The sequence below is a fragment of the Leptidea sinapis genome, chromosome 14 (genome assembly GCF_905404315.1).
Source record: "Leptidea sinapis chromosome 14, ilLepSina1.1, whole genome shotgun sequence".
Taxonomy (NCBI): domain Eukaryota; kingdom Metazoa; phylum Arthropoda; class Insecta; order Lepidoptera; family Pieridae; genus Leptidea; species Leptidea sinapis.
This window is the reverse complement of record NC_066278.1, coordinates 12,874,514-12,890,944: the sequence shown is the minus strand read 5'-3', so window position 1 is coordinate 12,890,944 and position 16,431 is coordinate 12,874,514. Positions and strand designations below refer to the sequence as shown.

At 33.1% G+C, this 16,431-nt stretch overlaps 1 protein-coding gene across 2 annotated transcripts; it reads left to right on the top strand.

The window, feature by feature from the left end:
* Positions 1 to 272: 272 nt before the first annotated feature.
* On the top strand, positions 273 to 16,431 carry LOC126967995 (endoplasmic reticulum lectin 1). 2 transcript variants are annotated; one of them, XM_050812758.1, is made up of 8 exons: positions 276 to 599; positions 919 to 1,150; positions 2,120 to 2,284; positions 5,571 to 5,863; positions 6,067 to 6,120; positions 7,020 to 7,175; positions 10,010 to 10,172; positions 16,139 to 16,431. In XM_050812758.1, the coding sequence occupies exons 1-8, from the start codon at positions 453 to 455 to the stop codon at positions 16,408 to 16,410; spliced, it is 1,482 nt and encodes a 493-aa protein (XP_050668715.1). In that variant the 5' UTR covers positions 276 to 452; the 3' UTR covers positions 16,411 to 16,431. The 2 variants fall into 2 exon arrangements, with proteins under 2 accessions (XP_050668716.1, XP_050668715.1); XM_050812759.1 differs by lacking the exon at positions 6,067 to 6,120 and having other exon boundaries at positions 273 to 599.

Genomic DNA, 16,431 nt, shown 5'->3' with positions numbered 1-16,431 from the left:
AAAGCCCTTACTCGCCACATACTTGGGCTTGGACTAATCCCCTATTTTACAACACGGGGAAGCAAAGGTCAAAGTGTGACTCTATGACAGATAGCCAATAAAATTGCAGGTAGAGCTACTTACGTGTTGTCTGCGGTGTCTACCAAGTCAGGCCCATTTTGACATCGTAGATAATGACAGTGACAGAATTATTAAATAAATCAAAATTAGCTCTTAAGTTGTAAGCAGTGGAATTGAAACTTGAAAGTGCATTTACAGTTTATATTTTATACCAAGTTCTCTAATATTTTATAATCTATTATCTAACTAAATCGATTAAAAATATTTTATATTGGTAACATCTCATAATTTAAATTTCGAACTATGGTAGCATATAATATTAGTAGTAAGAGTTCTAACAAGAAATAAGAATCTAAATAGTACAATACTAAATACCGAAGCCTAGGTTTAAAATGAAGACTTATTGCCACTTAGTTTTTATAGTTGGATCTGTACTTTGCATTGAACATGATTTTAAAGGCTTTGATGATACTATATTATTTAGAATAAATTGGCCTGGAAAACTTGAGAACTTTGTGGAAACAAGAGTTAAAACTGAGGTGTGTACCTAATAAATTAGAATGATATTGGTAAAGTATTATTTAAAAGATAATTAATTGCATATTTAGTGTAGTGGCACTAAAGTTATTACTTGTTCTCTACTTTTTATTCATTCCTAAAACTTGTTTCCTGCTATTCTCAACAAATGATCATAAAAAAAAGGATAAATAAATTTATCCTTTACCATTCCAATATCAACCTTGAAGGGAAGCTGTTTCGCTTTTAGCCATGTCTGTGTACTAACTACTTGTATATCTAAATATTTCTATTATAAACAGATTGTAGTGCATAATATGTTTGATAACTACCATATTTTAGCAAAAAGACCTCTTGCAAGTGACAACATCATTCAGTGAACAATATGCATGTCACCTACCTATTCTACACAGTAAGGGTACCTCAAGTTCTGAAGATTACACAGGGCCAACTCCATTAGAGCTGCTAAAACCAATATTTTCTCAAAAAATTTGCTCATATCGACTAGAAGGATATTGGAGTTATGAAGTCTGTCATGGTAGACATGCCCGTCAATATCATGAAGACCGTGAAGGTAACACTTCATATGCATATATTTGTTAGCTTTTCAAAACATTGATGGAATTAATGGACATGAGAGGTAGGGAAATAAGTAATCTATACTAATATTATAAAGCTGCAGTGTTTGTTTGTTTGTTTGAACGCGCTAATCTCTGGTACTACTGGTCCTATTTGAATGATTCTTTCAGTGTTGGGTAGTCCATTTATCGAGGAAGGCTATAGGCTATGTTTTTTTTTCAAAATTAGGGATCCGTAATAAAATTGCTATTTTGTAACACAAGGTGTAAAATCGAAAACCTATTTTTGCGTGCGCTGCAAAAACTATTGACAATAGAACAAAATGATGTACAGGCTATAATATAGGCAATATTTAATTACTTATAAAACTATCGCGTGAATTATACTTTATATGGCAAAACAACGTTTGCGGGGTCAGCTAGTTGTATTAAAAAAAGAGTCCAAAAAAGGATACAAGGGGAGTTTGAGAGTTGGATGTATTCTCTTATTTCAGCTCTCCATTTGCTTCTGAACAGATAATTTTATTGACTTCTAAAATTAAGTGTAAAAACACAAAATGTTTTTGAATCAATATAACATAATATGTGTTTTTACACACAATAATTCAACTCTGCTGTAAATCACTCCATGTGTGTTAAAAAGAGTCTAGAACTCTAAAGCATGATTTTCGCCACCCATTGCTAGCTTTAGGCCTTCCTAGGGCTACCAGTGAAAGTATTAAGAAACAAATATACTGTAGATCATTGATATCTTCAATAATCAGCAATATATTCTTAAGATTTCTCATAAATAGCAATACCAAAAGTATTTACCTACTATAACAAAGTGATATTTTTATATAAGATTCTTAATTTATATATTCTATGACTTCTATACTTATACTTTATACCAATAAACACTAATTGATATGTTTTCTGAGAAAAAGATAATATTCTATTCTTACTAAAAAATTACTTTTTTTTAGGTAAACAACCGAAGACACATGAATATTACCTGGGCCGGTGGCCAACAGAGCAATATACAAAGTTTCTTGAAGAATTGAGTACAGCTTATGACCCTAATAAGGAACTGATGACGACCAAGGTTGAGGGATACACTCTGCCATATGTAGAACTTGTTATGGGTGATGGTAAATGTCTATTTCTAATTAAATTTTTACATCTTAGTGTACATGAAATCTCTTTTTTAACATCCAGGTTTCTTGTATATTATATATATATATGAATAGCCTTAGATCATTTATATGGCTAGATAGAATGTACAGCTATGAAACAGTAGAAATAAATTGAGGTCGACAGTTAAACTCTATTTTGAGCAATACAAGCACACTAACACAAAGTGACATAGAAACCGCGAGTGTAAGCCATAGCATGTCACACACACTAAAGTAATAAACCTGCCTGTTTTCACCAGTTGTCTTGCAGCAAAAGGCTCTATATAGACATATGCTCTATCTAAGTGAATACCATATTCATGTAATATCATAAACCTGAGATAAGTTAATATTATGTTATGTGTATAGGGCCTAATGTTTCCACAATTAAAGGTTTTAATTGGGCCCATTCTGTATAAACCTACAGGTGATATAAAACCTCAGTCACAAATCCTGGGCAATGTTTGGAGTTTTTGGCTTGATGAGTGTTTCCATCTAGTTGAAAATCTCTTCATATTTAGAGATGTATCAATATTACTATTTGTGTTATTGAGCTATAAAGTTTTAATAAACTTTAGGATTTTAGAGCAGAAAAGTAGTCATCAGTTTGCCAAATTGTTTTTTTTTTTTTATGGAATAGGAGGACAAACATGTGTATGGGTCACCTGGTGTTAAGTGATCACCGCCTTCTCTTGCAACACCAGAGGAATCACAAGAGTGTTGCCGGCCTTTAATGAAGGTGTACACGCTTTTTTTGAAGGTACCCATGTTTCGGTTCATTGATAATAAAATTAGTTCACAATCATAAACTGATTGGTATTTCATTCATTTGTTTAAATTGGTTAATTTTCTAGCCAGGATAATTTAGTTTAAATTATGCATGGAGTGCTGATAACATTTTGCCATCATTTTAAAAGTTTGTGCTGCCTATGAGACAGAATTGAAAGAACAGGGACTAACTTCATAATAACTTGGGCCCAAAGTCAAGTGCCTGCCAGTAAAACAATATACCAAATGATTGACCACATTGATCTGATCATTTCATAAGACACCAATAAGCTCAATATTGTATATGCTAATAGGAAATGAAGGTTGGATATTTTAATACACTTTTCAAGGAGAAAGAAATGTTCATATTTGTGAAAATGTTTTTATAATCTCATTCAGAGATTATTTGCAACATAATTTCCTATTGCACATAATAATAATAGCCTTTTATTCAGACAAAAAGAAATCCTAATTCATGACTGTTATCTAAATACTTAATAACTTAATTGTCTGTGTGCCTCTGTGCGAAGGCCTCCCCTGTTCTTCTCCACTCTTCTTTATTTTCATATAGTCTAATCCAGGTTCTTCCAACCATTTTCACTATTTCATCTTCCTATCTTCTAATTTGCCTCCCTCTTTTTCTCTTGCATTTATCAGGTCCTCACATCAGGTGTCCAGCCCATTTCCATTTTAGACTCTTTATAGCATAAGCAAAATCGGATACTCTTGTTTTGTGTCTGAAATTTTTATTATGTTTCTTGTCTATTCTCTTTTTGCTGATCATGCTTCTTTCCATGGCTCGCCGGCTTATCTTCAACCTATTGCATTATGCTTAAGAATTGGCAATATACATGTGTTAAACAGCTTCTTTTTAATAAGTATGTTTGATTGTCCATTTTTTAGGATAGATTTTAGGGACCAGAACCTTTCCCACAAATTTCCAATTCTCCTATCAATTTCCTTATTTGATGATTCTTGAAGAGATATTTTTTGACCTCAATAAACATATTATTTAATTCCATAATAGCTTTTCCATTTGTCATAGCTTTTGTCTATTTTGCATTCATTGACAGTCCCACATCTCTGCTATCTGTGTCAAGTTCTTCAAGCATAAACTGCAATTCATCTTTATTGCGGTAATTATTGTGTCATCAGCAAACCTTAGGTGGGACAGCATTTCGCCGTTTATATTTAGGGCCCTCTGTGTCCAATCTAGTTTCCAGAAAACTTCTTCCAATACTGCTGTGAAGAGCTTGGGAGGTAAAGGGTAACCTGTCTGACTCCTCTTTGTACTTCTACTCATGGACCTTTCCTTACCAGCTTTATTTTAGCTTATTGCACATACATCCTGAGTGGCACTGCATTGTAATGAGCAGGGCGCATCAATTACCATCAGCTGAACGTCCTGCACGTCTCGTCCCGTATTTTCATAAAAATAAATAATAAATACATACATACAGTCTAACAAATATAGTCGTGTTTTGTTCAGTTCTACTAAAAAAATAAAACAGACCAATACATTTTAAATAATATTTTTTTATATTAGCAGTTAATGCTCATTCTGCATCACTAATATCTTATCTAATCCTATAGGTGGAGGAAGTCTTGCATTTGGTTATCTCGGTTATTGGCGAAATGTAGGAGAATATCAAAACTTAAATATCTTTTAACACAGCTAAAGTATCAGTTCCTTCTCTCGTCTTTAAAAGTATCAAAATATGATAAGGATTCTTAAAACTTTGAAAATGTTTTTTTCATTGACCTGCACTCTAGGTTTTGGGCCCAAATTGAATTGTCACATTTAGAGTATTTTTCTTTGTTTATAATATAATTATTATAAATGCCAAAATTCGTAGTCGTACAAAAATTTCAGATCACAATATGTATCATAATTATTCTGAATACATAAAATAGAAGTCATATTCGCCATCTGAATGTTTAAAGTTAGTCCATAGTAGTGGTTGTCAAGGAATAATCTTACACCTATAACAAATTTATATTTGAACTTTTGTAAAAGGTGCTTCCAGGTCCTAAGAGATGGGTACCAACTTTCACCTAAAAGGCTGGCACCACTTCTTCTCGTCTTCTTCATCATCATCAGCCGGAAGATAGCCACTGCAGGACAAAGTCCTCCCCCAAAGATCTCCAAGACCTCCCCCAAAGGTCCTGCGCTGCCCTCGCCCACTGTGTCTTCTTATATACAACAATAAAAAAATTAAGCCCACTTGATGAGGAATGTCCAATCAATGGGAAAAAATCCGCAAAAACAAGATTATCCTAGAAATCTGAGAACATCCCAGAAAGATTCTGAACTTCTGGCAGGTGCAGAGCTGATTGGAATGACCACCATGCACATAAAATTGACCCCAATGAAAGAATTTAATTATGGAAGCAGGAGCTCTAATTGCAAACAGAATGGGTCCAACCAAGGAGAGCTTTAATACGTTTGGTACATACCATACAGTACTGATAAGAAATTATTTTTGTATTTCAGGCACGTTTTGCGAGATCAGTGGTCAGCCACGTAAGACTCGCATTTTGTATGTTTGCTACACTCACGGAAAACATGAAGTATACTCGATGAAGGAGACTGTATCTTGTGAATATGAAATAGTGATTTTATCAGGACTTCTCTGTGACCATCCCAAGTTTAAGCCGCAAGTCTTAGAAGAGAATTCCATTGATTGTTTTGCAATGGGTGATACACCAAAGAAACCTCGTAATCTATTGCAATTTGAAGTTGAGAGCTTGAGAATGAACCATCAGTCAATAAGATTAGGACATAATGTAAGTATTATATATTAGGTTTACAATAAGCATGATTAGATTCAGTATGAGTTATTTAGATATCACATTCCTAAATTTTTTATTTAAATATTTTGTGTTATTTTGCCTTCATTTTTATTTTCAAGTTAGCTGTAGTTTAGAACTTTCCTTTTGTATATTTTGTTTTTATTTTGTTTGATTAACACCTATGTTGGCATGTTTAGGAAAATGATGCTAAAGATGTACTTGCTGTTTTGAAAGTTGAGAAAATTGATAAGGTAAAGTAAATTATTTGTATTTATATAAAAATATTTAATGTATACAATAAGTAGTAGGTAGCTAATAATAATTATTAGATTATTTTAAAGATCTAAAGCAACTTATTACCAGAGAAACTGTTTTATACTTGTAGTGTTTTCACATAATTTGATGTTTCTGCTGTTATAATTTATTATTCATTCTTTTTATCATATATCCTATGACATACGAGGAGTGTTCAGAATCCTGCCGACGAATTTTTCTATCGCACTAAACGCCAAAAATTAAGATATTATCCCCACCTTATCGATGTGTGGCGTAATGTGTGCCACCACAGTGCGGTCTTATGTGGGAATTTACTTCGATGTATAACCAAAATTACCTCCACATTGATATGAAATGTATTAGTAATTCGCCCTTATCCTCTGGTCTTGCAAGAGTGTTTGGGTGGAGGTGATCACTTACCATCAGGTTACATTATCAACAGGTTTGTACGATTTAAAATCTATATCATTTTGAAATTATACAAAATATAGGTATAATGTTACGCTTTTTTTTACAAACACTGGCTAAGGTTACACCAGATCCCTAAAGTAAAATGACTATTCATTTAATGAAAGGATCTTAATTTTATATTAATTATTGAATTAATTGTTATATATATTTAAAATTTTTAATAATTCTAAAATATTCTGGCAATATGTAAACAAGTTTTATAGGCGTGGCTACAAATGATTTTGTGATTTTATTTAAAACCACCTTCGATCAGTATCCTACATAGATTGTAAGTTGGTAGGTACTTCATTGAAAAAGTAATGGGTTTATCTTAGCCAACCGATTATTTAGCGTTTAGCGCCATCTAGCGACTGATTGTATACATCACGGATTTTACTATTAAATTTTATATCCAATGTTACAGGACGGTGAAACACATCTGAAGTTCGAGTTGCATCCGCTTACTGATGACAGTGGACCTTCAGAGAATAAGTTGTCGTCAATTGAATCAAAGCTGGCGCCAGTGAACGATGATTCACCAGTACGGGCCTTCCTCAACGGTGATGACTGTTTGCATGGAGTAAGTTGTTGAATATTTATTTACATACTAGCTGACCCGTCATACGTTGTTTTTCCATATAAATTACAATAAAAGCGTGTGAAAGAACTGAAAAACAATATAGTACATACATTCTTTGCAAGTAGTGATTTTAAAACTTATATTTTATTTATTTATCATTTATCTATATTGGAAACAAACAATACTATAGAAATACATTAATAAAACTTAACCAATAACAGTTCCCAATGCTACAAAAATATATAATATCAAAGTTGGGATTAGAAGATGCAAAACATAATTGAATTAATAATATTAATAAAAATCGAACAAATTAAAAAATAAAGGGATAGAGAGAGATCATAATCGAAAAATAAATTACTAATAATATAAACAATTAATTTAACTAGATAATAATCATAATAAATAATAAAAACAAGGACGTGGCCATCAAATAGTAATTTAGAGTCTATTAACTCCAAGATCTTTAACTATACGAACTTAGGAAATCATTTCGTTATTTAATTTTTATTTTATCTAATCACAAGTTAAACTTTTTCGAGTAAATGTAATAATAGCAACTTAAGTCGATCCAAATTTTTTTTTTATGGAATAGGAGGACAAACGACGGTACGGGTCACCTGGTGTTAAGTGATCACCGCCGCCCACATTCTCTTGCAACACCAGAGGAATCACAAGAGCGTTTCCGGCCTTTAAGGAATGTGTACGCGCTTTTTTTGAAGGTACCCATGTCGTATTGTCCCGGAAACACCGCACAAGGAAGCTCATTCCATAGCTTTGTAGAACGAGGGAGAAAGCTCCTTGAAAACCGCACTGGAGGACCGCCACACATCCAGATGGTGGGGATGAAATCCTAACTTGTGGCGTGTCATGCGAAGGTGGAATTCGGCGGCAGGAATCAGGTTAAACAGCTCTTCGGAACACTCCCCGTGATAAATGCGGTAGAAGACACACAATGAAGCGACGTCTCTACGCAACGCCAAGAGATCCAGCCGTTCACAGAGCACTGAGTCCCCGACAATTTGAGCTGCTCTACGTTGCAAGCGGTCAAATGGATCGAGCAGATACTGGGGTGCGCCAGACCAGAGATGACAGCAATACTCCATGTGTGGCCGGACCTGCGCTTTGTAGAGCGCTAGAATGTGGACCGGCTTGAAGTATTGCCGTGCTCTATTGATGACGCCCAGCTTCTTCGAAGCCAATTTGGCTTTACCCTCCAGATGGCCACGGAATTGGCAATCGCTCGAGATTTCGAGACCTAGTATTCCGATACTAGGCGCGGCTTTAAGAGAAGTGTTCTCGAAGAGCGGTGATACGACAAATGGGGTTTTTTTAAGTGGTAAACGCGCAAACTTGAGTCTTCTGGGGGTTAATTGAACAAGGTTCAATTTACCCCATTCCGCGACCTTCTCGAGAGAGGACTCGATAGAAGAAAATTATTCTGGAAGTCTATACAATCATTAATACATTTAATAATTTCAAATATTTTATTATAATCAGCATTCAGCAGACGGCAGACTATCCGTGACGCACTTTTTAGTCTGTGATAATAAAACCGATAGAATTATATGCAGTACCCTACCCCAGTACGCATACGACCCGCAAAAAGTCTGACTCCTCGTAGATCTAACAGACCGCGCCACAACGCGTCGTACAATAAGTACGCCAAAAAATATAACGTTCGCGACAACACGCGCTAACGCAGAGGACGCTCACTTCACTCAGGACTAGTGATTGACGTGTATCATGGCGCTAGACATCGATGTAAAAGAAAATTGTGGGATGAAGTGTGCAAATTTATTTGGATATAGTTTTATAACTGAATGTTTAATATGAAAAAGTCCCCTTAATAATCCTTCTGAGAGAATAGGATGAATCCAAAATTCTCTATTTCTTCTTTTTTATTTCTCAAGTACGAAATAATACACCGCCATCTCTGAATTTCCATTGCGTGTACTTCCCTTCAGTTCTGCCGACAAAATGGCCAAAAGTGTACGTCGTGTGTGTCGAGTCTGTATAATATCTGCCAAAGACATTTTCCGCGCAATGCAGACTTTTTGTAAGTCGCAGACTCAATAGCACAAATATTGCCGTCTGAGATAGGCCTAAATAGTAAAGGACCTAAATGGGATCCTTGGGGTACCCCGGCTGGAATTGGAATAAAAGATGAGCAGTAACCCTTTATGGTTACTGCTTGGCTACGGTTACTGAGGTACGAGTAAGAATAGAGTGAGATAGTTTATCAAATGCCATAAAAAAATCTGTGTACACGGCCTCCACCTGATATCTTTTGTCCATTGTGCACAAAATCAGTAAATTCAGAAAGGATAGTTTCCGTAGATTTTCTGTTAATAAATCCGAGCATCCGTTCAATTAGTATAGGTCTTAACGGGTAATATTATCAAACCATGTTTTAAAATATCTTCGGGATGCAAATTAGTTTTGAAATAGGATGGTAATTTTTTACATCATGCTTATCACCGCTTTTAAAGATAGGTACAACATAAGACCAATGGAAAACGTCTAGAAAAGGTACGTCACGTAGTAAAAAGAAATGACGAAAAGATGTAAATCTCTTTCTTTTCTTTTTTTTGAATATGTAATATTACTTGTATTGGCATTTGGCAACATTAAAACTCTAATTTTCTATTGAAACTATAATTTATAGCCTTTGTTTCTCGGTAAAGATGTTTCTTATAGAGTGACTTTCCAATAGAGTGTATATTGCCAGTATATTTTGATTCAAATTCCCATAAATTATCTTCATTCGCTTGATCATGTACTGAACAATAAAATAAAAGCGTTGTGCTAAAAGAACTTTGTGATTATTTCAGGGTACCGGTTGGTGGAAATACGAGTTCTGTTTCGGTAAACATGTGACACAATACCATGTAGAACGTAATGGAGAGAAAACTACATTGACGCTAGGGAAGTTCGACGAGGAAGCTCATTTGAATTGGATCAAGGATAATCGGGGAAAAGCGCCTAAACCTATAGGTAAAGTTGCATTATATATTCATTTAGGTATTTTTGGGAGGCTCCTTTGCACAGCACGCCGGCTAGATTATGGGTACCACAACGGCGCCAATTTTTGCCGTGAATCAGTAATGTGTAAGTGTGCTATTGTGTTTCGGTCTGATGGGCGACGTAACTTGTACAATTGCTGGGCAAATGAGACTTAACATCTTATGTCGCAATGTTACGAGCGAATTATGTTGTTGAGCCAAGGTTTATTTAAAAAATATATATTTATTTCAAAAATTACTTTGCAAGTCTATTATACAATAATCTATCTACTAACTAATTACAATCCATATATACTTATTTTATGCTTACAACTAAATATTCCCCACTCTAATGTTCTACTTAAAGTGCTGAGGTGGAATTGCACCTAAAGCTAATTTGGGTAGGGCTGTCACTCTTAACTCCCCCCTCCTTAAGCGAGAAATTATCGGAAGACTTCTTAGGCTCACGATAATTTCGAAAAAAATTGAATTTATATAAAACAAAAATGATAAATAAGAAAATAATAACATATAAAATAAAAGTCCATACACTAACTTTGTCCATCACCACATATTCTTGAATTTTATTTTCACTAACACTATATTTAGCACTGTTCAAAATTTCTTTCACATCACTGAAGTCTACATTTCGAAGATCAAGTTGTTTTTCTCTTGTCTTCAGTGTTCCACGTAGATTTGGCATTGATATTATTGAAAGTTTATAGCTTATATCTGTAGAATTCAAAGATGGTTCAATGAAAGTATTGCCAATTTCAGTTCTACAAGATTGATGTGGTGAAATAATATATGTTCCTTGTAATTCATGTCGCTGTACTTCTTCACCACAATACTCTGTAATTACTAAATTTTCTTCTGTATAGAGTAACCAATGATGGCTGTATATATATACCTTTTGTAATTTGGTACTTTCGATTTTAATTAAATGATGAGAACAGTGATTGTATTTCTTTAGCATCATAATTTCTTCTATACAAGTTTCCTCAGGATATGGAAACATATTATCTTCCATGCATAGATATTTGGAGTCTTCTATTTCCTCGCATGGTTTTACGACAGGTCTGAACTTCAAACGATTCACCATTATGAATGGATACTTAGGAATTATTTTAAGGGTTTCATGTGTTTTGGAATCAAAAATGGGAATAGGAATTATTTTATAAAATATATATTTAATAATATAATTATCTATAAGAGGAATTTCTACTACAAAAATTAACTTATCACCATTAAAATACGACTTTACTATAAGATTATGTTCTAACTTCATTAAATTTTCTATACTAGCTGGATAAATTAATTTAAAATGCTTCTCTATTTTTGTAAATATATCTAATAATTCTGTTGAATTAATGATTGAATGATGCAACGTATGTAGTTTACTAAAAGCTATAGCAGTTTCTACCTCTTGAATGATATCAAATATTGTTAGAAAGTTATTTAGAATACTGTAAAATTTATTCATTAATAGAATATTGTAACTAATTTTACTTCGCATATCCGATGCTAACCCGTTGCTTTGTGACTTAAGAAGTTCAATATTTGAATTGAGACCTTCTGAAACATTGACAAATTTAGTAAAAGCTTTTTGCATTAATGAGACTCGTTGTTCCACTGAATGTTCTTCATTTTTTAATTTGCTTATTTCAAAATTGTAATATTTAGCATCCTGCTCATCCAAATTGCCTGAAATAACTTTAACTAAAGAGCCTAAAGGACTAAAAATAGCTCTTTTTACCCTTTTGTATGGTAAAATTTGGTTTAATCTATCCTCTGTTAAATGTATTAATTCTAACGTTTGCTCGTCTAATCCTAATAAATCATTCTTAAAATACTCTTCTTTATTTAAAACATTGATTAAACTTTTAAATTGTTGCTTATTTTTATATATTTCCGAAGCTAAATTACCTAAATCTAAGCTTTTAAATATTGTCCAATGATTACTCTTCATCACTGCTGTTCCCACTTTCAATGCTTCTATACCTGGACTGTTGTTCATATCCAGAAGTTCCAGGTTTAGAACTACATGGTTCATTGCTATCAACACTAACCCTGCCCTGTGGTGGGGTGGACACTTAATATTTTTAATTGAGACTCTCGTTTTTCTTTTATTTAACTCTACTGGTATAATATTTCTAATGGGTTTGTCTATTACTTTTGCTTTCGAATCTAGGCAAAAATTTTGATTTCCTAGTTCTAGTATTTTTCATAAAAATCTTTTTTATGAAAAATATAATATAATCTTATCACCTATTTTAATCTCAGGGGCTTCTTTACCCTGTTTCTTATTTCTAACTTTAATTTTCTTACAGTGTTCACAAGCATTTATAATAGCCGTGATAGTTTCTCTCATATTGCAAAACCAATAGTGCCATTTAATTTTAAGAAAAGTTTCATTTATACATTATTATTTATGACATGTTTTGCCTTCATGATATTTTAACACAATATCTCTTTGATCCTGTTCTGAATCTGTTAAGTTAACTATTCTTTCTGTACATTCTACTAACTTTACAGTACCGTTCTTAAATAGTTTAATGACAACTTTAGAAAACGTTTGTCTGAAAAGTGGACATTCAAAATAGATAAAATATTTATTTTTTGGATTAATATATTCTTTAAGGAAATCTTTTACTAAATTATCTTTATTTGCTGGTAAATGTACCTCTAAGATGCGTTGTTTATTATTAGATATATCATTAACTAATATTTCATTTTTAAACCATTGAAAAACTAATATTTGCCTTGTTTTTGCTGGCTTCATTTATTATTGGAATACCATCATTTTCCCTATTTGCGGTAACCCCGTCATCTGAATCCTGATTATCAACAATATTTGGCTCTATATTTTCTTCTAAATCAGAAATGCTCATTTTATCATTATTTTTATGAAGTTCCATATTTAATTCGTTTACAATGTCCCTAAGATATACATCATCATTATCAACATTGACTAACATGGATTCTATATCGTCATTCATAGCATTTAGCCTTATTCGCGATAAATCATCTGCGTAAGAGTTTTGCGATCCTTTCTTATATTCCCTACAAATTTTTTCTGTACTAATTCTTTCTTCCTCATTCATATCCTCTAAACAAATTTTATTTAAATTATAGTTGAAATGTTTTTCATAAATTCCATTATTTTCAGTGAAATTAACTGTCTCTTTAATATACTTATTCTCTATTGGAGAGGCCAGTATGAAGTAATTTTCCGACTGATTGTTAGAAGAGTAACTATCATTATTAAATTGATTACAATTGTTATCATTTTCTGTAAAGTTTATTCGTCGAGAATTCACCGTTCGCATAGTGACATCAGTCTTTGACCTAGTTCCACCGTCAGTAACATGAGGCGCAGCATTGTCCGCACGATGCTGATTCTGCATTTGAATTGTTCGGTGCATTGACGACTTGTTGCTAAACGTATGACGATTAAAATTGTTTAAATTGTCCATAGATTGATATGAATTATTATAATTATGATAGTTTGACCTATTTTGATTATGATAATTTGATTGATTATTGAAATTTCCGTTAAATATATTATTACCAGAATTTCTGAACGAATTATTTTTTAAATTATATAAATTTTGAAAATTCTGTTCGTCCAATACTATTTTTAGAGAATCTTCTAATGAAGTAGCGTTACGTAAACGAACAGTTTTTACTAAATAAGGTGGTAAATTAAAAAGAAAAACATTAAGTGACATATTATCATAAATAGCTTGTTTACATTGCCTCAAGTTAGCATCTTCTATTTGTTCATTAATCTTTGAAAATATTATACTACGTAAGTGCTGAATTCTATGACAGAATTCTAAATAACTCTCATTTATGCTAATTTTTATTGATTCTAATTCATTCATCAGCTAAACTATCCTCAGACCTAGCGTTCCCAAAATGTTCAATTAATAGACTTTTTAAATCTGCCCAGGAATTAATTTGGTCTCTTTCACCTACTAAATTCGCGGCATTACCCGTTAATCTACCGGTAATCACATGATATAAATATTCATTTTGTACCTGGCTTCCTCTATACATATTAAGAATATACTCACAATTTTTTAAGAATAAGGACAATAGTCTTGCATCACCATCGAAAATTGGAATAATGTTAATTAGTTCTACTGGTATTCTAACAATATTTTCCATTTTAAACGAAATTATAAGTTATTATTATGCAAAAAAAAATCTATAAAATGATTTTAAAATTATATTAAAAAATTATAATAGAGTTTAATTTTAAAAATTTTGATTTAAAACTAAACAAGCGTTATCAAGGCGTTTTCCAATCCCTAATAACACAAAAAAATACACATAAATAAAGAAAATGGCAGGAAATAGACAGGATTGGTGAAAAGTTTTACTCACAGTACTGTCCTTCCGTCCATGGATCTTGCAGTATTATTGTATGTCTTGCTGATACCCTTGGCTCTACTTAATAAATTTATTTGTTCGGAGGTCCCCGTTTAAACGTTGAAACTTACTTTGTAAAAAAAATTTCGTGCCGAAAGAGTTTGATTTCAACACAGAAAAAAAATTTTCACAATTACAGGGATCCTACCGGCTGCTCCAATTAAGTTGTTGAGCCAAGGTTTATTTAAAAAAAATATATTTATTTCAAAAATTACATTGCAACTCTATTATACAATAATCTATCTACTAACTAATTACAATCCATATATACTTATTTTATGCTTACAACTAAATATTCCCCACTCTAATGTTCTACTTAAAGTGCTGAGGTGGAATTGCACCTAAAGCTAATTTGGGTAGGGCTGTCACTCTTAACTAGCGCAATTGTTTTGCTTCTAAGAGTTTTGGATTTTCAAAAGTCCTGAGCGGCACTACATTGTAATGGGCAGGACGTATCAATTACCATCAGGTGAACACCCTGCTCGTCTCGTGTCTTATTGTCATAAAAAAAGAAACTGAGAGGCATTTTCTGTTATACTATTTGTTTATCTATGTATGTAAGGGAATCTTTGTTTAATTTAAAAATATTAATTCAAATTATCGACATAAGTGAGAGAGAGTACTGCCTACATTTGGTGGCCTTTTGAATATTGAAAACTTATTTCTGTGTATTAGAATTTACAATTGTTATTATGTAGAGAAATGGGTCGATCGTGTATCTGTACTTAAAATGCATCATTGGTATCATCAAACAAAATAGTTGCTTGCCTAGTTTTTACATTTTAGGTTATGTTCGTTTAAAAGATAAAGGATTTCTGTAGGAGTTAATATAATTAAAAATAAATTTGGTGGGTTTTCTTTAGTGTAAATTCCGCTAATATTTGACTTAATCGATTCGACGTTTCGCTACTACAGGAGGCATCCTCAGGAGATGTTGACTCTCCAAATCATCGCACGATACTGTCTCGTGACACAATTATGTGAAGACAAAATATATTAGCGAAATCTATACTCATGATTATTGGTGAGGATTTTGCGTGAATGTGGAGCGGGCTTTAACGTCTAACCAGTCAAGTTGTATCTGAAATAAAAAGTGAAGTTATAAGTCTTTTACTTCTTTGCTTACTGGCGTTAGTTCAATCACTACTACCACTTTGGAAACAAATGGCGCAGAGAGAAAGAGAAATGGTACAAGAATCTGTCACAATATTCTTTTTTAGTGTTCCTCTGAAAAAGTTCTTTTATTTTCTGTGTATTACTATTTTTTTTCACCTTTTTCACTTCTTTATGTTTTCAAAAAGTATTATATTACAACCTGAGAGTTGAACAAGACGTACCGAGATTTACGAACCATGCGTCACTCGAACGGTTAGCTCAGTTGGTAAAAGTGCACGGACGGAACCAGAGAGGTCGCGGGTTCCAGTCCCGCAGGTTTCATAAATTTTGGTTACAAATTTATTTTGTATAATTAATCCCAGATGTGAATCACTTTAAAAATAACAAATTTATTACTATTTACAGAGGAAAGAAAGTCTGTATCACACTTCTATTCGAATGGTGACGTGTGTGATGAAACGGGTAAACCGCGACAGACTGAGGTGAAACTCAAGTGCTTGGAGAACTCTTCAAGTCCAGCCCAGGTCTCCCTCTATCTCCTCGAGCCGAGGACTTGTAACTACATCCTTGGTGTTGAGTCTCCACTTATTTGCAAGATTTTACCGCTGGCCGATGAGAATGGGCTCATCCAAATGAACCATGAGGATATCAGCAAGGAGACGAAGAAGAATGATTAGTAATAAATATTTATTGAACTA